Source organism: Vitis riparia, chromosome 14 (assembly GCF_004353265.1).
Source record: "Vitis riparia cultivar Riparia Gloire de Montpellier isolate 1030 chromosome 14, EGFV_Vit.rip_1.0, whole genome shotgun sequence".
Taxonomy (NCBI): domain Eukaryota; kingdom Viridiplantae; phylum Streptophyta; class Magnoliopsida; order Vitales; family Vitaceae; genus Vitis; species Vitis riparia.
In genome coordinates this window covers 25,959,345-25,984,760 of record NC_048444.1, presented here as the reverse complement: position 1 = coordinate 25,984,760, position 25,416 = coordinate 25,959,345, and the positions used below count along the sequence as shown (strand labels likewise).

Genomic DNA, 25,416 nt, shown 5'->3' with positions numbered 1-25,416 from the left:
ATCATAATAATAAGTTAGGGATAAACTTAGACAAAGCGCCGGTTGATAAAAGAAGATATCGAAGGCTTGTTGGCAAGTTGATACACATATCTCATACAAGGCTAAACATTGCATATATTGTTGATGTCACAAGTCAATTCATGCATGTTTCCATGGAAGATCACTTGGAAGCTATAGTGAGGATATTGAAATATTTAAAGGCTACTCCAGGCATAGGATTGTTATTCTCTAAAGGCATAGGATTGTTATTCTCTAAAGGCATAGGATTGCTATTCTCTAGGATTGTTATTCTCTAAAAATAGTCACATGCAAGTAGAGGCTTACACTGACGTTGATTATGTTGGATCTACAATGACAAGAGATCTACTTTAGGGTGTGGCACCTTTGTAGGAAGCATCTTGGTGACTTGGAGGAGAAAAAAAACAACCGGTAGTTATTGGATCAAGTGTTAAGGCTGAATACCGAGTTATGGCCCTTGGTATTTGTGAACTCATGTGAACTCTATCAAAGGAATCACAAGTAGATGTTGAAGAACCTATGAGGCTATATTGCAACGACAAGGCAGCCATAAGCATTATACATAAACCGATTCAACATGACCGCACTAAACATGTTGAAGTGGATAGACACTTCATCAAAAAAAAGATTGATAATGGTTTCATTTGCACTCCTTTTGTTTCATCAAAACTGCAGCTAGCTAATAAATTCACTAAAGGAGTGTCTAATCCAAGCTTCAACTCAGTGACATGCAAGCTAAGAATGAACCACATCTTCAAACCAGCTTGAGGGGGAGTGTAGGAAATCAAGAGAATCCCCTGATCTTAAGGCCTGATCAGCTCTAAAGGACCTATATTTTGCGCATATTAGTTGTTAATATTAGCAATTAGAATTAGTCAATCAATGTACAAATTAGGATAACTATAACAGTCAACTATTGACTAGGATGGCTATAAATTAGTGATTATGACAGCTGTAAATGGGTGTTAGACTCTTAGACACTATAATAAATAAATAAATATATATATATATATATGTGTGTGTGTGTGTGTGTGTGTGTGTGTGTGTACTATTTTTTTATTAAATAATAAATTGTTTTTTCCAACCAATAATAATGTAAAAAGACTTCATCAGGGAAAAAAAAATCATCCCACATTTAGTTAATATAGCTTGATGTGAAAAAGAGTGCTTGTATGGAGTCATTCTTGCTTCATTTTCTGTTTGACTATAAGGTCTTAAGTTCTAGGAACGTCTGGTTGTTTTGTTGACTTTTTTTGCACACTTTATTCCATAGATTCAAGTAGAAACAAAAACATAATGATAATGTAATATTTTGATTTACAAAAAAAAAAATAACAGTAATAATGTAAAAAGACTTCATCAGAGAAAAAAATCAGCCTACATTTAGTTAATATAGCTTGCTAAACTTTTTCATGCTTGAATGTAATGGTAAAACTTGTTGATTACCTTGCAGAACCGATACTTCTTTCCTCCTGGACCAAAAATGATCTCTTTTACAACTTTATTTCCATCAGATTCCTATTCCAGTTCAAGCAATTAAATTTCAATGTCAAGCATAAGGAAAGATGCAATAGTGCATAAAAAGAAAAGGTTGCATTGTAAAAGTGGGAAAAGAATACAATAGTTTCATAATAATCAACTGTCAAATTTCAAAATCATGGACGTATTAGGTTATGATGACCAAAATAAAAAAAAAAAGATAAGATATTTTTTGTGCAGATCATGCTAATTTAACATATGCAAACCACACTGGACTATACAAATAGAATGGAGCAAACTCCTCTCCAAACCCTTCACAAGTCTTGTTTTCACTTTTGAATCAACAAAACTTCGTGCTCTTGTAATAGTAAATTTACCAAGGAGCAGAAGGCTTCTGGCTCTTGATATAAGATGGAGTATCCACTTTAAATCATCAATGTATCTAATGGATATCAACCTTAATGAGGTAGAAATTGGATCAAATTTGGATCACGATCTGACCCATTCACAGTCCTGTATATAGGAAAGCCAATCCCAAGACATATAACGAACCTATTGGGATTTAGCAGTTTAGACCCAAGTTACTTTGCAATGTAAACAAAGAGAGTAATCCATTCCAAAAAGAAGACCAAATCTATATCATGTCACAATTTCCATTTTCTTCACACAATTCAAAAACAGAACAGGAAAAAAGAATGCAGAATTTGCTTCAAGAAAAATGCATACAAGCTTCATTTAACATGATAATTTTGTGTAACAATCTAACATACCATCTTGGACAGAAGCTCCTCACGGTAGGGCCTTTCAACACCTGTTACCCGAAGAAAATTTGCATAGAGGGGTTCATCAAGCACTTCAAAATCATCCCTCTGAGGAAAACACAAAGCACAACCAAAAGGACATAATATTAACGAGGAGGAATTAATTTTAGAGGTAACTCAGAAACATGCATGAATAATGGCTTCAAGTCTAAGGAAATGTTGCTTAGTTATTTTCAATTAACAAGTACAAGGAGCAGCAAAAGCATTCAAAAAGCATCTCTCTACTAACAATCCAACTAAATAATTTCACAAAATAGAATGCAAATGATGGTTACAAGTTAGAACACTTGCTGATGCTTTTTCCAATTGACATATTCAACAGGACATATGAGTGGGTTTCAATCTATTTTTTGAGTTACTATTATTACAATTTCAGTATAAATCCTTTACTTACTGGACCTGAATTTTCCAGACAGGAGCCAAGCCCAAGATAGATCTAATTTTTGGGAACCAATTATAACCCACACACTGGAAAATCAGGTTAACTCTGATTCAACATTATTACTATTCAATCTTAATAGTCCCTCAACCATTCCCATTTTTCATAGCCCTAGTTTCTCATTTGTTTGATTTGATTTTAATCGTACATGTTTTTCTTATGATAAACATGAATCTAACTTTTAGAACAATCCCCCATCCAAAATGTCAAAGGTGTCCAATAGCACATGACTGGTAATAAAAAGTAGAACACCAAAAGAACAATAAACTGATTTTCCAATGAACCAAACAATCCGAATTTTACACCATCCTTGAAAACTGCCATTTCCAGGAAATCCCTTGAAAAAACCCACTACCAACCCCCGCCGGTAGGAGAAATGAATTCAATTTTCTTCTCAGTAGTATTGCACTCGACTCGACTCTGACTATCACAACCATCAACCATCCGGCTTAGTGAGAGTGAGTTCTTGATCAAGCGGGAACCAGAAACCAACACAAACTTCAAGACTTCCATCCATTTTCTTGCTCTTTTCCCTCATTTTCTTTTTCTCAGCAACCAAACAATCGATCAATTAAAGAAGCACAAACCTGAGCAAACGAATACATGAGGCCGGTACTGATAGATCTGGGAGCAGACCATGAATGGATCACTTCAATCTCTTGATTTCCCGGGTCCCCCATGACTGAAAACTCCGAAATTGGGCTTTGACTTTCAAGAATGGAAGCTATGAATAAACACAGTGAAACTGCTACTGAAAGTAGAAATCTACACTTGTAGAGTGCGCCATTGGTTTCAAAAAAACTACAGCGCCGATGGCTCCAATCTCCACGTTTATTTTAAGAAGATGACAGTCGGATTCCCCAAACACCGCGGCTTCAACATTATTGACAAAAATACAAAAAAATTACATCATTTTTCTAAAAAAGGATTGGAAAATTATATCTGGTGCTAGAAAACAGTTGTCAGCGGTTATACGAAAATAGATTACTAAGGTCGAATTTCTATGATACAGTCAGCTCTCTTGAAGGAGGTTGCGTAAACGAAGTGGCGATAGGCAAGAGTTGGCATAGGATTCATAAGGGATAATCTTGAAAGCCAAGCCTGTTGATTGGTCCAGAATAGACAAGCAGACAAATAAATTTTAATATTAAATTCAATTATTAGAATAATTTATCATATGAGCAGTGAGTCAGCACTAGCTGTCGGACACTGTATATTACCAAAGGGTGGAGTCCGGTATTTAGATTAGAAAATAAAAAGAAATGAATTAAATAAGAAATATATTTCATATTTTGGAAGGTTTATTTTTTTATTTTCATATTTGCTAAAATCACCTAATAGTAATAAATATGGAAAAAATTAAAATAATTAAAAATTTACTAAATTAAACGCATGGGTAGACCAAAATTGTAAATAACCAAATTACAATATTTTATAAAATAATCAATTTGAAACTTCAATAGTTTTAAAAATGGAAAATATCTACAAAGAAAATTATCAAGCAAATTTTTTAACAAATGTGATTTATAAAAGAATTATTTAAAAATTTATTAATTATTTTGTATCAACAGGATGATTCTAATAAAAATATTTATTTCATTTTTTATAGTTTCTTCAATTACATGAATTATACCTATTTGCACAAATGCCTCAACAATTCTCACTCGTTAATACATAGAGTCCAATGAGTTGGTTCAAAAATGAGTCGGTACAAAAATAAGTCTCTTATCGAGCCTCCAAAGATAAAGGTACATGGAGTTCTTTGATCCCTGTCAAAATCTACATTGAATAATGGATGTATACAATTACCTTAACATAAATTAATTAGAAACAATTTGCATACTTTTGCTTTAAAGTCATTCACTCACAAGACATTGTATATATTTTGCTAAAATAATTGATTAAAAACTATTTTAAAAAAATACTAAAATCTTGACAGGATCAAAAAACATTTTTCTTTATAACAATTCCTATATTTTATATAGGAGTTCCTACTATTTTTAAAAATCAAAAACAAAAAGCATATCCAAACACCACTTTAATGTTTCACTGAATTTGTCCTAAATTCTTTTCTCGTAGTAGTTCTAACTTCCAAGAGAAATAACAATCTATACAATAATCTTTCACAAAGGAATGGCTTTCTTGAAAATAAAAGAGATATACTATCCCAATTACACATCCATGAAGCTCCATCAAAATGAAATAGAGAGGCCAATGCAGAAGCTATTTGCGCAAGTATGAGAGAGTAAACAACCTTATACTTGATCTGTCATATGACTGCATATAAGGAAGTAAATCAAATGGCTTACATTGTTCAGTCAGGTCCTTGACATCCAGGTTCGCCTCCTCTGCCAATGCAAGGAAGTAATTGAATGTTTCAATGTTGCGAATCACGGAAGCAATGTATGCCACAGGGACTGAATTTTTACCACCACCATCCGCATTGGTAGTAGATCTACTACCATGATCATGGTTGTGGATATCAGCACCTTCAGCTCTAGCATCCATAATACATCTGCTATCTGGTGAAAATTCCACACAATTATCTTGCTGGAGAGGAGACGAGGATCTGGTTTGGTTCAAAAGAGTAGCCAGAACTCGGATAAGATGTGGGAAGCAAAGTGGATTGTAGATTACATCTGCACCCAATCTGTAGAAAGAGAAGGAAAATGAGAATAAGCTGAAAAATGAAACTGACACTGTAACCTGTGTTACAAATTCGAATAACAAAATGTCAAACTCTTCCCCACTGTTGATTTCAAAATTTTCAGTTATCTAACAAACTTGGGTTTTTGGTGTAAGAGAAGAACCGAACCAGTGTCAGCAGGAAACTGAAAAGTCAGAAGCGTTCCTAATGTGTTCAGAAGCCAACTTAAAGTATGGAATGAACTTAAACAGGGTTACTAGGACAACTACACGCATTCAACATCGGTTTTGAATGTTATACTTACATGATGTCAGGCATGAAATTTTGGAGCTCACTTTCCTCTGCAGATTCCCATGGCAGAAAAATGCATTTTACCTGTGTTTCAAAGTTCAAGTCAGCCTCAACTGCCGAAGGGTCTTTTCATAATCCCATAACATGATACTGCGCTTCATAAACTTCCAACAAATTGCAAGGATCAGGTGAATGAGGAAACCATAAAATTAAAATCAAAATTTGAACCTTATATTTGAGGCATTGGGTCTGAACTTCCACGAATGGATTCAACTACTATGAGTGCACAAAGGGTAGAAGCCTTAGCTATATCAGAGGCATCATTTTCACCCTGAGATCATGCTAGTTAAGCATCATAGTTTGCAAGTCAATCAATAAAACAGCTGGAATTAATAAGCGACCATATTGATCATTTCACAACCAGAAAACTCAAAAGTCAAAACCCACCATTCTTGTTCAAAATTCCAAACTAACATGTTTTTACAAATGCTCTTCTACTTGCTCAAGTCAGAATAGTTCAAATGGGGCTAGTCCGCTGGATTGATAAATACTCTATGCCCTTTCAAAGATGGAGCATTTCAGACAAAATGCGAGACATGCCACACAGATCAACAATATAGATTAGTAGATGGAACAAGTAGGGTAATCTGGTGATCAATTCATAGCGAGAGAAGGGCTACTTGTTTCCTTGAACAGTTCTTTCAAACATGAATCATCCAATTAATAATCATGATCCTAAGATTTTGGAGACCCAATTAATTCATCTTGTGCAGGGAAATTAAGTAGAACATTTTGAAAACAAATTGAACTCAAGATTGGAACAAAAAGCATTTTGCATTTCAGCTAAAGCACATTGTGAGAACCTTGTATTTTAATAGACAAAAAATACATTGCAAGAACATTAATATTCCTATGACTGAAACTCACCAAATTTGGATCTTGATTAGTTGTCCCCGGATCATCCATTCTGTTGTTCAACTGGTTCAACTCCAAGTTAAGCTTCATATTTGCTAAACTTGACAGGTCACCTTCACTTAATATCACCTGCATCAAACACAACATGTTTGTGAATGTTCAACATCAAATACATCATTTTTTTGGACATTCAAATGACCATTATGTTCCCATCATGTTCTCAGTAGAATATATATAAATATATATATATTCCTTATTATTAGTGTTTAGCTAGGTTGGCAATTCCGGACAAAATTCCTAAGTGTCCCCTAACTCGGCTTTCCAATTCCTCTTCGGACTACTTGACTTTGAAGACTAAGATTTTACTAAGAGGCCAAGGTATGTAGCCGAGTGTGCGGTGATTGAATGTGAATCAACCCGGTTTTTAATCTTTATGTGTTAGAAAGTTGGGAGAAATGGTTTTTGGTGCAAGACTTTTATTCCCCTGTTTCTGGATCGATCCAGGTGCAGGGGTGGATCGATCCAACTAATTTTTTTTTTTTTTTTATCAAATCTCAACCATTAGATTAAGGGCTTCTTTTTACACTTTAAAAAGCAATCTTCTCTCATTTTTCTGGAGAGTGATTGTAGAAAACGTGGAGAGAGCAGTCACCCCATGTGTTCTTCATTTTCTCATATTGTTTTCCTAATTTGGGGCTTTTGATTGCAAAGAAAATCCATTTCTCTTAATGTTTTCCAAACTAATTTTTAATGGATTTTCTTGAGCAATAAATGGGTTGATTCATTCCTTCATTCATATCTCAATCTCTCATTCTATATGGGTTTGTGCAAAAACCCATTTTCTTCTTGTGTGGATTCAAGAAGAGGCCGTGATTGAGCTTGGTGCGGACTCCAAGTGTGCTCCGGAAGATGAAGGTGAGAAGCTGAAAGTAAAGGTACTAGTCAAGTGGTCCGGGAAGGATTGGTTGGCTTAAGCTAGGTAAAACCTTGTACTTGGTTTTTATTCTTCATAGTGGAGTTTTTCAATCGGTGGTAGGCCCGTGGTTTTTTATCTCTTCGGAGGTTTCCACTTTAAAATCCGGTGTTAATTGTCTCTTTCTCTCACTACACTTTGATTTAATTTCTGTTTTTGATATCATTGATTACTTGGGCATATATGTTGAATGGAAGAAATATGAGGTGATATAAGTGTGATGATCCATGGAATATCCTTAATAATTTTTTTGCTCATTTTGGTTAATGATATCATGGAGTAAATTGATATGAGTTGAGGAGATAATTGTTTTTTTGATTTATTTTTGAGGATTGTTGAAGCATTTGCATGTGTATTACATTTATAAATTGTTGGGAGAGTGTTAGTGCATACATTCTTGCTTGTGGATGTTTTGCTTTGTTGAATAGTTGTTGGAAGAGAAGTTTCTTGACATTGAGAAAGTCTAAGGTTAGGTAATCTTTGTTGGGAGAATTTTTAAATTGTTCTATAACACCTATTCACCCCCCTCTAGGTGTAGTCCATTATTATGATTAACATTTTCACTTATAGATATTGGGTGCATGGGTTGGGTTCTTAGAAAACATGTTCAATGCATATTCTTTATTAAATTCTTTCTACATTGACATCAAGAAGCATTTTTGTATCCTAAGTTGAGTTTACTAAATAAATGTTTACAATGTAATACAGAATCCAACTGCTAGCTTCATGAGTAATTTACCTCAATATGGAATCTGTTTTGAGTTATTCAATGTCTTGCATTCTTGAACTTGTTACTTCAAGAAAGTTTCAGCTATGACGCCTAAAACTATCCTACATTTCCATGCACCTCTGCAAATTCAGTAAAGGCAGTTAAACACCTGATTGGACATCTAGAACAGGATCATCACCCCAAAATCCAATTTAACTACATAATTGAGTCAACCAAAATATTATGGCACTTCATTTGAAAAAACTATTATTTACAGTTAAAAGCTCAGGATATCGGGTTGATTATAATATCCTACCACCTTGCACCCAACCAAAACAGGAAGTCCATCATGGAATGGTTATAATTGATGAGATGTGAAATGCATTCAGATCAACTCCTATGAATTAGCATAATTTCTCTCCAATTTCTCCAATTATAGAACATGCAAGAAAACACCTTAATACTTGTGAGAGCTCATAGTAATGATGCATGGACAAGGGAAAGAAATATGTTAGAAAAGAGGGAAGGGAACAAGATTCTTTTAGATATTTCTCATATAGCAATGCTGCTGTAGAAGGAGAAGACTTTGGCTTTCCTTCTAACAATAAGCGTAAATTTTGAATAAAGTACCTTGGAGGCTTTCACATGGGCCAGACAAATGCCAACCAAACCAACACCAGAACCAACCTGTTTTTTAACCAATCAAAATTTGGGATTACAATGTGCACATAAATACATAAATATATAAGGTTGCCGCAATATGATTTAAAAAAAATAAAAAATAAAAAATACACTGGAGCAGTGTATTACAAAATATAAAACACATGCCCAACCTATAAGGTTAGTATTGAGCAGCCAAAATTGAGTAAGTTTCTTGGCATGTTTTAAACCAAAAGCTATATAAATGATTATTATTTGCAAATTTCAAGAGCATTTGTAATGCTAAGTAATCCATGTTGGAATCCATGCAACAATTAATAGCGAAAAATAGAAAAACGAGAAAGAAGAACACGGAGATTTAACGTGGTTCAGCTAATTGCCTACGTCCACGGGAACAAGGAAAGAGGATTTTCACTATGTTAAAATTAGGGTTACATAAAAAAGGGTATTTATACTAACCCTTAGGAATGAAATTCCAAAAATACCCCTAAACCCCCCCAACCTATCGTTCGCCCCACAACAAAAGAAGTACAAGCTTAAATGGCAAATGCCGGAGTGAAGCTTCACTCCAACATTTGCTCTTTTTTCTCCATATGTCTTTTCGCTCAAATATGAGCCACATACTACAACAATCTCCACCTTGGTGAATATTCACTCTCCCCTTAGGAGACAAGAAACATAGCTTATAACTCCACCTAGGACAATAGGTTGGGGTATCTCCCATCTAGAAACTGGAGACATTAATCAAGTTCAAGCAATGCTTGAACTTTTCTGTGGTAATAGGCTTTGGCTTTTTTTTTTTTTTTTTTTAAGGATATAAAAGAAATATATTAATAAGAAAAACGCCAAAAAAGTGTCCCAAAGTACACAGGAAGTATATAAAAGATGCCTTAAAGCACCACAAAAAATAAGGGGAACAACAAAAAACAACCCTCCCTCAATCAGAGTCCAACCAATCCACAAAATCAACAATGGACTATATACACCTTAGCCCACACCCAAAGATTATAAAGGAAAGAAAGTTTAAGCCTTTAGACCAAATGCTCCTCATTTTCAAACGCCCTACTATTTCTTTCCTTCCACATTGTCTAGAAAAGGCATAAAAAAGCAATCCGTTACACCTTATTTCTCTTTTTACTCAAAAAAGAATTGTGTCATCCTAACAATGTCACTCTGACTGAGAAAGGAAGCACCAACGACACCCCAAACAGAAAAAATAATAAGTACCATAAATCCCTTGCCCTATCGCATTGCATGAGGATGTGGTCGACGGATTCTTCCTCTTAGAGATAAAGGAAGCATCTGCCAACAAAAGACTACCCACTCCTCTACATATGATCCAAGGTTAAGGCCTTATTCCAAGTAGCCTCCCAAGCAAAGAATCCCACCCTCAACAACACCCATGAATTCCAAATTACACCAGCTAGAAAAGAGCCTTGTCTTTCCGACTCCAAAGCCTTGTAGTGGGATTTAACAAAAATTGTTCAATCCTTTGACTTTGTCCAAACACCTTATCATCCCTAGACACCCTCCTCCCTTGTAGTCTTTGGAAAAAGCACTCCACAAGAACCACCTCCCAATCATTAAGCTGCCTAAAAAAGCAGGGAGCCCAAACACCCCCATCAACTGAAGGGTACCAAGCCTCCTTGGATGAAGTAATGGCATATAAGGATGGAAAAGAAGTGCTCAATAGATCACCACCACACCACTTATCCTTCCAAAATCTCACCCTCTTCCCATTACCCATGGCAAAGGCCATGTTGCCACTCAAAATATCCTAATCTTTCCTTATGGTTTTCCACAACCCTACCTCATACCTTTCTCTTACTTCATGGGAACGTCACCCTCCTTCTTCTTCCTTGTACTTACCGCTAATGACTTGCTTCCAAAAAGCCTCCCTCTTCTATGCAAAAACAATAACTCCATTTACATGAGGGCCTTGTTGTGCAACAACATATTCCTAACCCCTAGACCTCCCTTTCTTTTATTTGAGCAAACAATAGACCATCTTACTAAATAAGGTTTCTGCTCAAAGGCCCCTTCCCCCCAAAGAAAATCCCTTTGGATTAATTCTTAGCTTATTCCTAAATGGTTTGAATTGAACCAGTGTTGCATCACAAGAAACAAATTCCTAGTACATATATCTTACCTCAAAACATGATTTATTAGAAAATATTTCTGGATGAGAAAGAATGAACTCTGACAAGAAAAGACTTGAGGGCCAGATGGAACACCTGCATAACGTTTAATGTTAGTCAATAAAAATCAATGGAATAGTTATTATACTCGTAGAAAATGCCAATGTTCCTCATATATAAAATTGATAAAAACACCCCCAATATAAAGATTATAGAACCCAAGTAAATATTCCATCACCTGTGGAGGTTAAGTAGGATAATTAAACTCAATCAATCAGCTGGTCACATCACAATCAATTGGGATAAGCCACATAAATCATAGGCCAACATTTCGTCATGGTGATTGCCAAATCTTCTGTTATCACAAATGCATTATCTCTTCTTTTTAATTTTAACCATGTCCTCCAAGGGCTTCAGTTTCCTCTCTTAGACCTTCAAATAAATCACAAATTTTCACCAGCATTACCTTTTTTTTTTTAATATATATCACCAAACCTTCTAAATCAACAGCCCCGTACTTCTCACCTTAGTGGCTGCCACTACTTTTTCTTGAACTTCAAAACTTTTAATCTTGACTTTTCTAACCTTCCCAACCACAACACCTTCATCTCAGCTACACTTATTCTATAGCATGCTTCCATTCGGTCATGCACCACCACCAGGGGTCTAAAAATTAAATAGAAATGACAATTCCTCCAACACTTTCTCCATTTAATTAGTAGCACACAATACTAAGCAATTTAACTTGTTTTGGATGACGAGGAAAAGCTCAATAATTATTATTTCCATTCCCAGCCAACTCGAAATTCCCTTTAAGGTCCATTAACAGAAAAACACATCATCATCCATGTTAAAAATAATGCCTCAATTAAATTCCAATCTATTTTAGTTTACATAAGGAACTAGTCAACACACTTCCTAAAATTTTCTTTAGCTTGTTCCAAAGTGGACTGACTGAATTTTCTCTGCTTGCAAGCCTGGCTACTCAGTTTGACAAAGATTAAGTAACTGCTAGTTTATTACACAGATTTGCCACTAATCCTGTTGTAACCCAACTCAACAATCAAGCTCAGGATCTCAGCAAAACAAATACACTTTTGCTCTTCCATTCTGTCTGCAAAATGTAGATTCGTCCAAAGTTAAACAATAGGTTATCATTTTTTTTCTCACAGCCTCAACCAATAACTCTTATGGACTCCAGGTAACCTTGTTAAAGCTCTACTAAATTATTGCGTATAACAAGAGGTGCCCTCATGGAAGAAAATAGTTAAGACTATGTGGTAAGGTTGACTGCATTTTTTCCAATAAGGACTGCCGATGGTTAATTCAGATCAAATGCTCTTAATGAATGGCGCAATCAACACCATCCATTTGCTTTTGTTAATTGCAGGACAATATGTAACTGCAAGAAAGCATACCCAGTATCTCCTTCAAGCATGTTGACTGAACAGTGCAGGGGAACTGCCAGTTGCATTGATTTTGGACAACTTGGGATTCCAAAGCAGCCTACAAAAGTACAATAACATCAATTAAACATGAGCTAGTGCAGAGAGATTCTAGAAATTCCAGAAGTAAACATCTCACAACTAAGAGTTCATACCTGGAGGAAAAAGAAATGAAATGCATTTCAAGACCCTTGAGTTTTCTTTCACCAACCTGTCATCCTAAAATGTGACAAGCTAAGATTTAGAAGTTTCATACCAACTGAGAGAGAAACAAACAATAACCAGCCCAGCCAGAGATAGAACATTTTACCTTCAACAAAATCATGTAAGAGGCATATTGTTCGTATAATTCATCCAATATATCACCATGAGCTGATTCAATTTCATTTATAAGCTTCTTTAGAAAATTCTTCGAGTAAGGCACATGGCTTTTTTCAACCTGCATTGCTGAATTAAGCTTAACAGGGTACGATAAATTTATTAATTTACATATATAAATAAAACCTTAACTTGATTGGGAACAGAACCATCTGGCTATAAACAATGTATTCAAAGATTTATTCTCTGATCGTTTCCCTAGTTTTATTGAAGCTGGTAATATGTAAATGGTGTGGTAATGCATTACTAACAAGGAAGAATGTGACACGCATGCAGGTTGTTTTGAAAGTTTGTTTTAAATTTGAAAAGGCCATGTACTGTTCAGTCCCCTTCTCTGTATAAAAACAGGGGAAGCCCAGCTTTACTCGTTGAATGAAAAAAAGAGATACCCATTTATTTCTCTCTTCTTCTTCTTCTCTGTGTCTCTACACTCAGCAGCCAAACAGCAGATGAACATCTCTCTGGTTAAACAGACACTCTAGAAAATAACAGAAGTTAAATTTTTGAGTATAGGTTGTTCACCATTTTTTTTTCATCTAAGCTAAGAAAGATAAAGCCTCTACTTGACTCAGTCTACTGCAATTATTAGGCTTAGCAGAGCCATGTCTTTGATGTTCTGGAGGACGAAAAATATATACCTTAAAGATTCAAAATATAACTTTCGATATTATTCCTCCACTTTCCCAGCAACAGAACGGGGGCTAAAAATCCTTTTGGTGGCGAAGAAAAACTTAACTTCTTCATCATCCCTAAGAAACCAGATCACTAACTCCACCTAGCCTACTGCAACTAGCTCGCTGACTTCAGCTGAGTTTTTCATTTTCCGGAAATCAGAATAACACAGAACACCTGATTCAAAATATCATTTTCTTTTCTTATCCTCCATTTTTCTCGGCATCTAAACAGATACGAAGAGATAAATACTCACTTTGCTGATACAATTGTCCCAAATGAAACGCTGAACTCCTTCAGTAATCAAACCTCCACCACAAACACTGCGTTTTGCACACAAACACAACACATCCATTACATTCCAATACAAATATGAAGAAGGAGAAAGAAACTGCAGAACTGCTAGAACGCGCGGGCCCTGCTAAGATGCGCCGGGGGAGTACCGGGCTAACGAGACGAGGCAATGGGTGGGTTCCATGGCGAGAAACGCTGAAAGCAAGTGGAGAAACGGAGGAGCCATGGGATCGACGCCTTGCTCCGCCATGGCTGCTTCTGCCGTCTGCGTGGTTCAGGGTTTGTGATGAATTCCGAAGGTCAAAGATCTTCGCTCTTTGACTTGTTGTGTCCAAATGCAATCGAGCTTTGACACGTGTGTTGCTCCATAGTATTGCGGTGGACCGTACGTATTCCACCCTATAAAAACTGAGTTTAGACAATAAAAAATAGTAATAATAACTCATTTTTTAATATAAAAAAAATTCCACCAACTAAACCTAATTCCAAAATAATACTCGACCTAATATGTCTCAATCACGAAATATCCACATCAAAAAACCGTAGTTTGTAAAACTTAAAATCGTTGGCGGTTATGACTCAAACCATTTTATAAAAAAAAATCAAAACCGTAGTTATTAATTATAGTTTTAAGTATCAAGTTAGAATCCAATAGAGATATCTTTCTTCGATTTTACTTCAAATTTATTATTTAATTTTTATTTTAAATATTAAAATTATTTGATAAAATTAATTTAAAATTTGTTTTAAATTATCAAATTAACATATTTATCCTCGTAAATTATAATTAAAGTAAGTGAGCTCGAGTAACAATAGAAGTCGTGAAAAATAAATAAATAAAAATCGTGAAGTTAATTAAGACAAATAAAAATAAAAAAATAAAATAAAAATATAAATTTCAGAATAAGTTAATTATTTTTATTTATTACTTAAAGTTATTTTTTTACTTTAATTCATACAATTAAATTATTTTATTAAACATACTTAATTTATTTAATGATTTAAAGTGACTTAATAACTTAATTTAAATTATTAAATAAATTAAACACGTTTGGTAAAATAATTTAATAATACGAATTTAAAAAAAGAAAAAAAAAATTTAAATAATAAATAAAAATAATTAATTTATTTTTAAATCTATATTGAATTTACTATTTCACAACCTTCGTTATGACTCAATCTAATCTACCTTAATTATAATTTATAAGGATAAATATATTAATTTTATGATTCAAAATAAATCCTCTACTATAAAAAATTATTTGATTATATAAATCATTTAATATGATTTATACCCTCGTTAGGAAAAAGGGTGCAATTAATTATCCGTGAACTCAATCTAATCTTGTTGGCAATTGAGTAGACTATTTTTTAACGCTGACGTGGTAAAATCAACCAAATTGAACCTATATATAAATTAGGGAAATTCCTATAAATTATAATCCACACACTTCTATTCCAATCAACCCATTCCCGCCAAAACAGTGAAATTTACTCTTCACCCTAATGTAAGGTCACGAAAATCCATTTTCTGTTTGGTTGCTGAGAAAATTGTAGGAAACTAGAGAAGGTTATATTTGTACTTACATTTTTTTGTTATATGGTTCCGATTTTGGAAGGTTCGTAGTTTTTTTTCTCGGATCCAAACAGAAAATTTTAAGAACTAGATTTTTTTTTTTTTTTTTTTTTATCTTCCTTCGGTTTTCTCGGTGACAAAGCATTTGTGTTTCGATGTACAAATCAGTGTTCCAGTTCATCTCCCTCTCCCCCTGTTTGGTTGCCGAGAAAACTGAAGGAAAAGAAATGTTTAATCTCAACTTAACACAATAATATAACAATATATAAGCCTCACTCACTACTATTCAAGTTAAACGGAATTTTATTCTCTTTTGTTTTTTCGCTTCATTTTGCCTCAATGACAAAACAGAGCGCTAGTTCTAAAATTTTCAGGTCCACTATGTCATACTTTCTTTTTTCTGTGCTGAATTTCATGACAGTTCAACACTAATTCTTGGAAGATTAAGGTTTTTGGCACCATAAAAATATGTCGCACATAACAGTCTGCGCTCGCTTTAGACCTTTAAGTTCAAAAGAGAGAAGAGATCACGGTGATAGCGTTTCTGTCCAAAGCCTAGATTCAGAAACTTTCATTTTCAAGGTTATCTTTCACTAAAATTCACTACTCATCTGTTTCTGTTTGTGTATTCATGAAAAAATCATTATAATAATTGAATTGATGTATGGCAGGATGAGAAGGAAGAGGATTTCACCTTTAGCTTTGATAGGGTTTTTTATCAGGGATCTGAGCAAGTTGATGTCTATGAATTTCTAGCCCTGCCTATTGTTCGAGGTATCAATCTGAACCCATCAGTTTTACCTTTAGCAGTTTTGCCTGATTGTGTGTATAAATTTTTATGTTGGTTTGCTAAGATGAGAAAAAGGAAATTGTAAAATGTTATGTGTTCTATTATTTTGTATTTTTCTCCTAAAATGAGAAGTCAACTCAATTAAGACACTGGGAGTTCTAGTTTTCTCATAATGCCGAAAATTTAAAACTTTGTAATTTTTATCAAGTTTCCTTTCTTATGTTTTCTAACCAGTTAAACATAGGATAAGTTTAACTACTTTGCTTGATGTTCTAATGCAATTCCGAAGCAGCTTAAGCATAATCTTCATCTCATTATTTGGTTGTAATTTTTTTTTCTGGGTCTATCTTAAAAACAGATGCTGTTAATGCAATTAATGGGACAATCATCACTTATGGACAGGTAAGATATAGTTAATTTATGGAAATTGTGGCATAAAGGGTAAGTGTTAGACTTTCAGTGTTATTAACAAACTCCACCACCCCCTTCCCAGTTATTGTTTTGGTAATCAGTAATGAAACTACTAAGTGCACATGATTTGGTCCTAGTTTCTTCAATAGAATGTTTAAATTTTGTGTTAAATTGATGCCTATTTTTGCCTTTGGTCACAGACAGGAGCAGGGAAGACATATAGCATGGAGGTAAAGTAATAACATCGTAAAGATATTCTACAATGATAGATATTACTCTCAATTTTTTCCTTTGCATCAGGGACCGAGCATCCTGGAATGTGATCAGCAGAAGAAAGGCTTACTTCCCAGAGTGGTTGATGGACTTTTTCAGTGCATTAAATCTTCTGATGAAGCAACCAAGTACACAATTAAGTTGTCCATGGTATAAGGACATATTATATCTTTTGTTTGCTCTGTGATCTAGCTGCAAGGCATGCAATGTCATTATCAAACACAAAATCTAACTTTTAAACGTCTTCTGACTTATAGGTAGAGATCTACATGGAGAAAGTAAGGTTTGTGTCACAGTATTTACCCTCAAATATGTGATTCTCTTCCAGGTTACTGGTTGGCTATTCCTAACTCAATGATACAGAAATCAAAATTCTTGAAATTCTGGATAGCTTATGCTTAATGCACAATTTTTTAATTGTAATAGTTGTTCCTACTTCTCAGGGACCTTTTTGATTTGTTGAAAGACAATATACAGATCAAGGAGAGTAAAGTGCATGGGATATTATTGTCTGGAGTAACAGAAGTAAGCCTTATCTTTTGCAGCCAATTTTGATGATCCAAAATTAAAGGAATAATTTCAATGCCATATTCCTCTTTTTTTTTTTTTTTTTCATTTGCAATAATACATTCAGCATGCTGGTCAGTTGAGTCTTATGATTTGAAACCAACTCCAACTAAGCCACTACATTGCAACTCAAGATGATGGTTGCTGATATTTGAATTTTATTTGGTTGCATGAAGTTGAATGTTCATCCTTGACTTGGATAATGAGTTTTTCGTAAAACCAGTGTTATTATATTCTTTTTCAGTTGTAAGAGTGTTTTAACTTTCTCATTTTCCAGGTCTCTATATTGGACAGTACAGAAGCATTACACAGCCTATCTGTAAGATTAAGAACTAAGTCATAAATCATTTCAGTTATATAGATTTAGGTCACCTTCTAATACAGACCCTGAGAATGCAGAGAGGAATAGCCAACAGAGCAGTTGGAGAGACCCGTATCCTTGTTTTTCTTTTTCAATCTCTTTTCATCCATTTTTGGGCAAGCAAGTTGCTAACTTCTGTTTTGCGCTTTAACCTGGATAGAAATGAACATGGCAAGCAGTAGAAGTCATTGTGTTTACATCTTTACAGTCTTGCAGGAATTTCCTAAAGATAAGAGGTTCTCTTTCCTCCCAATTTAGTTTTGGAAATATGTACCAAGAAACTTAGAACATTTTGGGACTGTGACAGGATAAGAACTGGAAAGTTAATTCTTGTGGACTTGGCGGGGTCAGAGAAAGTAGAGAAAACTGGAGCTGAGGGGAAACTTCTTGATGAAGCCAAGACTATCAACAAATCCCTTTCTGCACTTGGGAATGTGATAAATGCTTTGACTTGTAGTCCACAGGGCAGAGCAAATCACATCCCATATCGTGATTCTAAGCTTACACGGATTCTACAAGATGCTCTTGTAGGTGTTCCCTCCTCTGGTCCCAACCCACTGTCCTGATTATCAATTTTTATAGAAAACCAAGTATTTCTCATTTTACAGGGAGGGAATTCGCGAACTGCATTACTGTGTTGTTGTTCACCGAGCCCTTCTAATGCTTCAGAAAGCCTGTCCACCCTCCGCTTTGGTGCAAGGTATCTTAATCCACATTCATTTGAGGGCTTATTATTCCTATATTGATATAGGGAAATAAAATGATAACTAATGGACAAAAAATGTGGAGGAAAATTTGAATTAAGAGAAAGCATAGTGAACTCTTCATGGAATTGATTCACCTAAGTGAGAATAAAGAAATAATCTAAATTGTTCCATCCTGTAGACCTTTTTCTTCTAGGTCCCTTTCTCCCAAAGAAGCATCACTTTTACTGACTTACCTTCTGATTCAAAATCCAAACAACCTATAACAAATCTGTATATAATAAAAGAGTAACAATTGAAATACTGTTTTGGTGGCATTTTGTTAGGCTAACAAAGTTACGATATGCTTGTTTTTTAAGCCTTTTGGTCATTGATGTGAGAAGATCATCATAATGATTTGTGTTTACAACTAGGACTTGCTAACAAAACAGTTGGGGGAAATTATCTATTTCTCAAAATGTTTGGTGTGCTTTCCTTTGTGGCTAAACCTTTCCTGGATCCTTTTTAGCTGTAATCACCTACTCTCACAAGAACAAAACAAAGGGTTTGATTCAGTGTCTATTGGGGCAGGGCGAAACATATAAAGGCATCACCACGCGTCAGTCACAACGATGATAAGTATACAAAGAAGCATGGAACTCAATCACCATCTAAAGATGGGTCATGTGAGAGAATTCTAAACAAGGTTAGAATTACATAGAAAAATTATTTATCCAGACTTTTATATACCAGTCTTTGATGAGATTAAAATTACGTTACATCAGCATTTACTCAAACTTCTGTTTGTCAGTCTCTAATACACAGCTTCCATTAATATAGTTGACAGAGAAACTGGATATTGAAGATGTAAATTTACTGGAGGAGTTGTTCATACTTGAGGGGATTTTCACTTATCCAAATTCAGTTGAAGACTTGGAGTTAACTCTTGAAGATGTTGCATTACAAACAATATCCTCATTGCAAGAAGCTCTGGAAGAGCTGACATTGATAGTTGAGGAGGTAAGAGAAAAATATTAGATGCAATTGATATCAATATCCGGCCTACTCTAATGGTCATCTTTTAAGTACATATATCAAACCCCAAAATGAGCACTTTTTGCTCCTTTTTTGAAACTTTTACATAAGTTTGGCTCAAATCCAATTAGAGCTCTTTCTTCCTGGAAGTTGCTCAGAACTTTTAAGGAGAGAAACCTAAGCTTTAACTACTGTGTTTGTTTCAATTTGATTTGGGATTTTACATTTCACAGCTTAAGATAGAGAATAAGGCTCTCAAGTTCAGACTGGCTGCTGCTGAAAGGGTTGACACACTCAACAAGAAGGCTGGAGGAAATACTAGTTTTCTGCATAAGGTTTTTCAGGCACTCTCAGCTTTCTCCTTTCCTGGGCTGTTTCACTCTCTCATGTCAAGATGCTGAAAACAAAAATTAGTACACCATACAAAACACGAACTGCATTTCCATACTTGAAAATTTCTGCTTAATCAATTTGAATAACTATTGCCATCTGTTATTTTTACACTCTTTTGCATAATATGAAAAGGTGGAGAAACCCGAAGAGATGAAATGCCTAATATGCATGTGGATAGGTAGATGCATCCAAATTGCCACTTGATTGATCTTCACTTGGACCATATACCATTTTATCCGACAACCAATGAAATCATTGAGCACCACTTATCCTTATAGATAAGGAAGCAAATTTTTACAATTCCTGATATGGCTTGACCGATAATGACAATGCATAGTTCGACATTTCTGCATAATTCGCCTCCATTCAATTTTTCGTTCCACTGTTTTCATCAGATCAGTTTGTTAGGAGCAATGAAAGGCGTAGTCAACCTAGCAACACTTGAATTCTATATAAACCTCCATGACAACCATTTCTTACCAACTTCCAGAGGCAACTAGCAAATTACCATGTCCAATGTTCCCAATCTCAGGATAAATATGGTGTCTGAGTTTCTATCAAGGACTGGATAGAGTAGGCTAATTGAACTTTGGACTTACAGATTTTACATCAATTTTCTCTGTCAGTACTGCTTCGATTGTATCATGTTTCGTTTGTCATTTTCTGGAAGGTGTGAGATTTTGAGTGGCATTTGCGACAGTTTTGGACTAATGCACCTGCAGATCCCGTGACTTGTCAAATTATTTAACCAATACATTCCCGTGACAGGAATGGAATCTCTTAAAATTGCAAGACAGCTATCTTATACCAAATTTCTAGGATCCTGCGCCAGCATGGAATCAGCTACCGTTCCAATGCACATATACGTAATTCATAGGCTCAAAAATTTGGGTCTCAAATTAGTACTGATCATATGTGTGAGTTAGATTGTTAAAAATATATGATTAAATTGAAGTTGTTGGATGAAAATACAAATATATGAAATTAAGATATAAAATAATGAGACTTAAAATGTATATATGATCAGATCTGATTGATTTCATTTTGCCATGTCATATCGATGGTATAGCAAGGTCCAACCAGATGTTATAGGATGAATTTGAATGACTACTTTTAGTAGCGATATGAATTTGTTAGAGTTGAAGAAGATCACAAGCAAGATGTTTGAAGTTGTCTGACTCCTAAGTTGAATTGGGTCATGGTTTGAAGGAATTTGAGGAAGAAAAATGTGTGAGATTGGGGGAGGTGGTGAAGTTGGAAGATTTGAAGACAATGGGGGGAGGAAGATGTCATCCCGGTGGCACAATCAGGATGCAATAGTCATATTCCAAAAGTACAAGGCCCATTATTGGGATTTACCAATATTTTGGAGTACAGCCTGCAACGCTTCGCAACCTTGCCACTCGTGAAAGGGAAAATCAACCCATTGCTTCCAAATTGGAGCTCAGAAATGGTCCCTCCCTTTGCTTTCAATGCTCCTCAAGCTTCTCATAATTTCTAAACTCCCCCTCCAAACATTTCTTTCACACCACCGCTTTTCTGTCCTTTTAGATTTCATTACATCTTACTTGTTTGAAACGATGACCTTGTTTTTAGTACAAATCTCAAATCCCTTTTCACTTATAGTGTAGCGTGTGGGATTACGTGCACATGAATAGCATTTAAATTTGAAGGACACTTGAAAAGGAAAAGAAAAAAAAAAAAAAATCATAATAAACTTATGTTCTAGAAGGGCGAGGTTCAATTCTTTTGATAGATAAGCTATACTAAAAGTCTAATTTGATGGTGACTTTTTTAATATAAATTAGAGGTTTTTGGAGTATTATATGTAAATAAATATTTAAGATTCAATTTTAAAATAATATCGAAGGTAGCACACATGTAATACGCATAATTTATTTCATTTAGTTTCATAACCTCTTAAAATAAATTCAATTATTAGAGATATTGACTTTGAAAAAAGATATCCACATTTTATTAATAATTGACTATTTTTTTCCACAAATGTTATATAGGCAGATAGAATATAAAGAGAAATTTGAATAATTCCTCCATTTCTTAAATTTTATAAAATAATGAATAAAAAGAAGTCTTAAATTCTTTTATTTATTTTAAAATATAAAACTTGTTAGAAATTTATAAATTTTCACTTTATCTCTATTTGGTTATTACATCCTTTCTCATTAACATTTTAGCACCAACAAAATTTCAAAGTTATCTTTGATGGTTAGATGAGATATCTAAGATTTTATTTCTAACATGAAATAATATTTTTGAATATTATATTTAGAGATATCATATACCATATTCATGATGAGTAATGTTTATTTAAAATAAAAATTATATTATATCCCCATTATTTGCTATTAAAAAGAAGTATGAAAATTTTTTTATATTTAATATTATTTGAAAATTGTTCTACAATTTAGTATTTAATGGATGTATTTTTAAATTTTTTTATTAATAATATTTGTGATTAAAGAAAAAAAATGAAGAAATGGTTGTAAAAAATAAATTTAGGATTCATAAGATAAGTATGTTTTATATTTCAATTGAAGATTATTATATTTAATATATAATTGAATAATATATTCTACTTCTATAATTGAAAATGTCACACAATAAGTATATATTATAACATATTTTATCTCATTGTCAACGGAATATCATATTCCATGTACAATTCTTATATTTTATCTTATTTCATAGTATATCTAATGAACCAAATAAGACTAAAGATCATATTTATCATGATTAGGATTAAGACCATAATATTACCATTTTAACAAATATTTTCATGATTTATTTTCAAAATATAGATGTTTTAGATATTTTTCATATTTATATTTTGTTTTCTTTTACATTAGGGTTAGGAAAACAATGTTTCCCCTTTACAATTTTTTTTTAAAATATTTTATTGTCAAAAGATTGATAAGATGATAAGATTATTTATAAAATAAGCATCATAACATTTATTGGTTGACTCAAATGGGTATCTTGGACATTTTCATGAATACAAAGGACACCCATTTCTTTCATTCAACAAAAAGGACTCCTCTCCCTGAGTTTCCATATCTCAAAGCAAACATTCTCCCATAAATAAGACCCACCAAACTTTTTTTATTTTATTTTATTTTATTTTATTTATTTTTGTGTCATTTTAATTTATAAAAGGCTTGTGGGTGGTTTGTTTGGTAGTTAAAATTACAAGTGAAAGCTGCAAGCTCCTCTGCCACTACAGCCATGGCCTCCAAATCCTCCATCCTGCAAATTCTCGCTTTCATCTTCATCTTTTCACCTCTTGCACATTCCATACAGTTCAATTTTCCTGCTGTTTTCAACTTCGGTGACTCGAATTCGGACACCGGGGGCCTTGTTGCCGGAATTGGTGATCGCCTTGATCCGCCTAATGGGCAGATTTTCTTCAAAAGACCAGCTGGGCGGTTCTGTGATGGCCGCCTCATCATAGATTTCCTCAGTATGTTACATTGAGACTGGTCCCCTGTTTTATTCTTCTATATTCCTCTGTTTCCCCTGTTTTTAAGTTGTCTTTTAATCTGAGGTAGAAGTTTTACTATTTCTTCTTTATGTGACAGTGGATGCAATGGACCTTCCATTTCTTAATCCATACCTGGATTCAATTGGGGCGCCGACTTTCCGAAAAGGGTGCAATTTTGCAGCTGCAGGGTCCACTGTACTTCCAGCATCTGCCAATGCTGTAAGCCCATTTTCATTTGGGATTCAGGTGGCTCAGTTTATGAGATTCAAAATTCGGGTTCTCCAATTGCTGGAGAAAGGTGAACTTTGAAGCTATGAATTTATCAGAGTTGATTGGCTTCAACAGATACCGCCATGCTAAGCTGTGATTCTAAATTTCTTGCAGGCAGAAAGTTTCAAAAGTACATTCCTCAGGAGGATTCCTTTCAGAAGGGACTTTACATGTTTGATATAGGCCAGAATGATCTTGCTGGTGCCTTCTACTCCAAATCATTGGATCAAATTCTTGCTTCAATTCCAACAATTCTGGTAGAATTCGAAACCGGGATTCAGGTTAGGAAAGTTCCCATTTAGCAAACTTCAAGTTTTCAAGGCCCCCTTTCTTGGGTTGAGTAAACATTACGACTCTCTCTTCTTTTTCTTTCATTTCCAGGAATTATATGACCAAGGAGCAAGAAATTTTTGGATACACAACACGGGTCCTCTTGGATGCTTGACTCAGAATATTGCCAAGTTTGGAACTGATCCCTCAAAGCTCGATGAATTAGGTTGTGTAAGTGGGCACAACCAAGCTGCTAGACTCTTCAATCTGCAGCTTCAAGCTCTCTGCAAGAAGTTCCAGGGCCAGCACCCGGATGCAAAAGTCATACATGTTGACATCTATACAATAAAATACAACCTCATTGCAAATTATTCTCGATATGGTTTGTTCCTCACCATTATGATCATGCTCCTTTTATTCTGCAGGGTTCTTCTTCAATCCAATCAGATTGAAGTAAAAAATTTATATTTTGTTTGAATGGTTATTGGCAGGCTTTGAGCACCCCCTGATGGCTTGCTGTGGATATGGAGGTCTACCATTGAACTATGACAGTCGGGTCCCCTGTGGGAAGACAAAAGTTGTGAATGGGACTGAAATCACAGCCAAAGGGTGCAGTGATAGTACTGAGTATGTGAACTGGGATGGAATTCATTACTCAGAGGCTGCAAACCAGTATGTCTCATCACAAATACTCACTGGGAAATATTCTGATCCCCCCTTTTCAGACAAGATGCCTTTCCTTCTCCCCCTCAAGTTCTAAATGTCCAATGCCCTTATTCCTATTGTTTCATTCTTTGCTTCCTAATCTATTATTGTACACTGATATTTTCAAGAAATTGAACAAAATACAAATCTGACAAGCAGTGCTCAGTTTCAATGAAAGCTACAAATGCTTATATAGCACTTGGTTCTTTATTTTAATACATTGCCTAACAACTTACTTGGGGCTTGTACTAGTGAATGTGTAATGATTCTCTGGTATTACTAGAGGCAGTGTGCTCTTATTACTGTTTCAAAAGTGGAAACGGGGTTTAGATAATGTGATCTGGTGCATGACTCGGGGAAAAGGTTTCTGATACTATATATGTAGTGGGTAATTTGACCCAAACAAATCCCATTACAGATGGTATAACTGCTGATCCCTGTTTGATCTAGATGAGAAAACCATCAACCAAATGAATCAATATATTTTTTACCCTAACAGGCAGCATAACCTTAGTAAAAGTTTTGGAAATTACCTACAAATGTCATCACAGATTTCATATCTCAAAAGCACCAGCTGTTCTATGCAGACCAAAAATTATAAAAAATTTCTTACCTAAAACTTTTAACCCCATTCACTTGCTCTTTCAAGTCACATCCTATATGCCAAAACTCTACTGCAAACTATGAACGACATCATAAACCAA

At 34.5% G+C, this 25,416-nt stretch overlaps 3 protein-coding genes across 4 annotated transcripts in view; 2 read left to right on the top strand and 1 right to left on the bottom strand.

Moving 5' to 3' along the window:
• LOC117930040 (branched-chain-amino-acid aminotransferase-like protein 2) overlaps positions 1–14,173 on the bottom strand; it is a 41,043-nt gene extending 26,870 nt beyond the window's left edge. Inside the window, exons 1-13 of one of the 2 annotated variants that reach the window (XM_034850489.1) lie at positions 14,029–14,156; positions 13,842–13,908; positions 12,846–12,974; positions 12,691–12,754; positions 12,509–12,596; positions 11,102–11,186; positions 8,923–8,979; positions 6,623–6,739; positions 5,709–5,803; positions 4,989–5,407; positions 3,345–3,439; positions 2,268–2,366; positions 1,465–1,536 (exon numbers count right to left, since the gene is read on the bottom strand). In XM_034850489.1, the coding sequence (XP_034706380.1) occupies positions 1,465–1,536; positions 2,268–2,366; positions 3,345–3,439; positions 4,989–5,407; positions 5,709–5,803; positions 6,623–6,739; positions 8,923–8,979; positions 11,102–11,186; positions 12,509–12,596; positions 12,691–12,754; positions 12,846–12,974; positions 13,842–13,908; positions 14,029–14,129 (1,488 nt within the window). In that variant the 5' untranslated portion in view covers positions 14,130–14,156. Of the gene's footprint in view, positions 1–1,464; positions 1,537–2,267; positions 2,367–3,344; positions 3,440–4,801; positions 5,408–5,708; positions 5,804–6,622; positions 6,740–8,922; positions 8,980–11,101; positions 11,187–12,508; positions 12,597–12,690; positions 12,755–12,845; positions 12,975–13,841; positions 13,909–14,028 lie in introns of those variants that run through there. The other variant, XM_034850488.1, reaches the window with a different exon arrangement.
• A 1,166-nt stretch (positions 14,174–15,339) lies between these two features.
• On the top strand, positions 15,340–20,108 carry LOC117931002 (kinesin-like protein KIN-1). The gene is made up of 16 exons (XM_034851840.1): positions 15,340–15,387; positions 15,877–16,037; positions 16,127–16,229; positions 16,604–16,647; positions 16,857–16,886; positions 16,957–17,079; positions 17,187–17,212; positions 17,373–17,454; positions 17,774–17,815; positions 17,896–17,929; positions 18,018–18,093; positions 18,165–18,384; positions 18,466–18,557; positions 19,132–19,246; positions 19,381–19,560; positions 19,809–20,108. The coding sequence occupies exons 2-16, from the start codon at positions 15,924–15,926 to the stop codon at positions 19,974–19,976; spliced, it is 1,449 nt and encodes a 482-aa protein (XP_034707731.1). The 5' UTR covers positions 15,340–15,387; positions 15,877–15,923; the 3' UTR covers positions 19,977–20,108.
• A 3,028-nt stretch (positions 20,109–23,136) lies between these two features.
• LOC117930759 (GDSL esterase/lipase At1g54790-like) lies at positions 23,137–24,928 on the top strand. Its single transcript, XM_034851460.1, has 5 exons — positions 23,137–23,446; positions 23,565–23,765; positions 23,852–24,018; positions 24,119–24,389; positions 24,499–24,928. Exons 1-5 carry the CDS (start codon positions 23,212–23,214, stop codon positions 24,765–24,767), a joined length of 1,143 nt encoding a protein of 380 aa, XP_034707351.1. The 5' UTR covers positions 23,137–23,211; the 3' UTR covers positions 24,768–24,928.
• Positions 24,929–25,416: the final 488 nt, after the last annotated feature.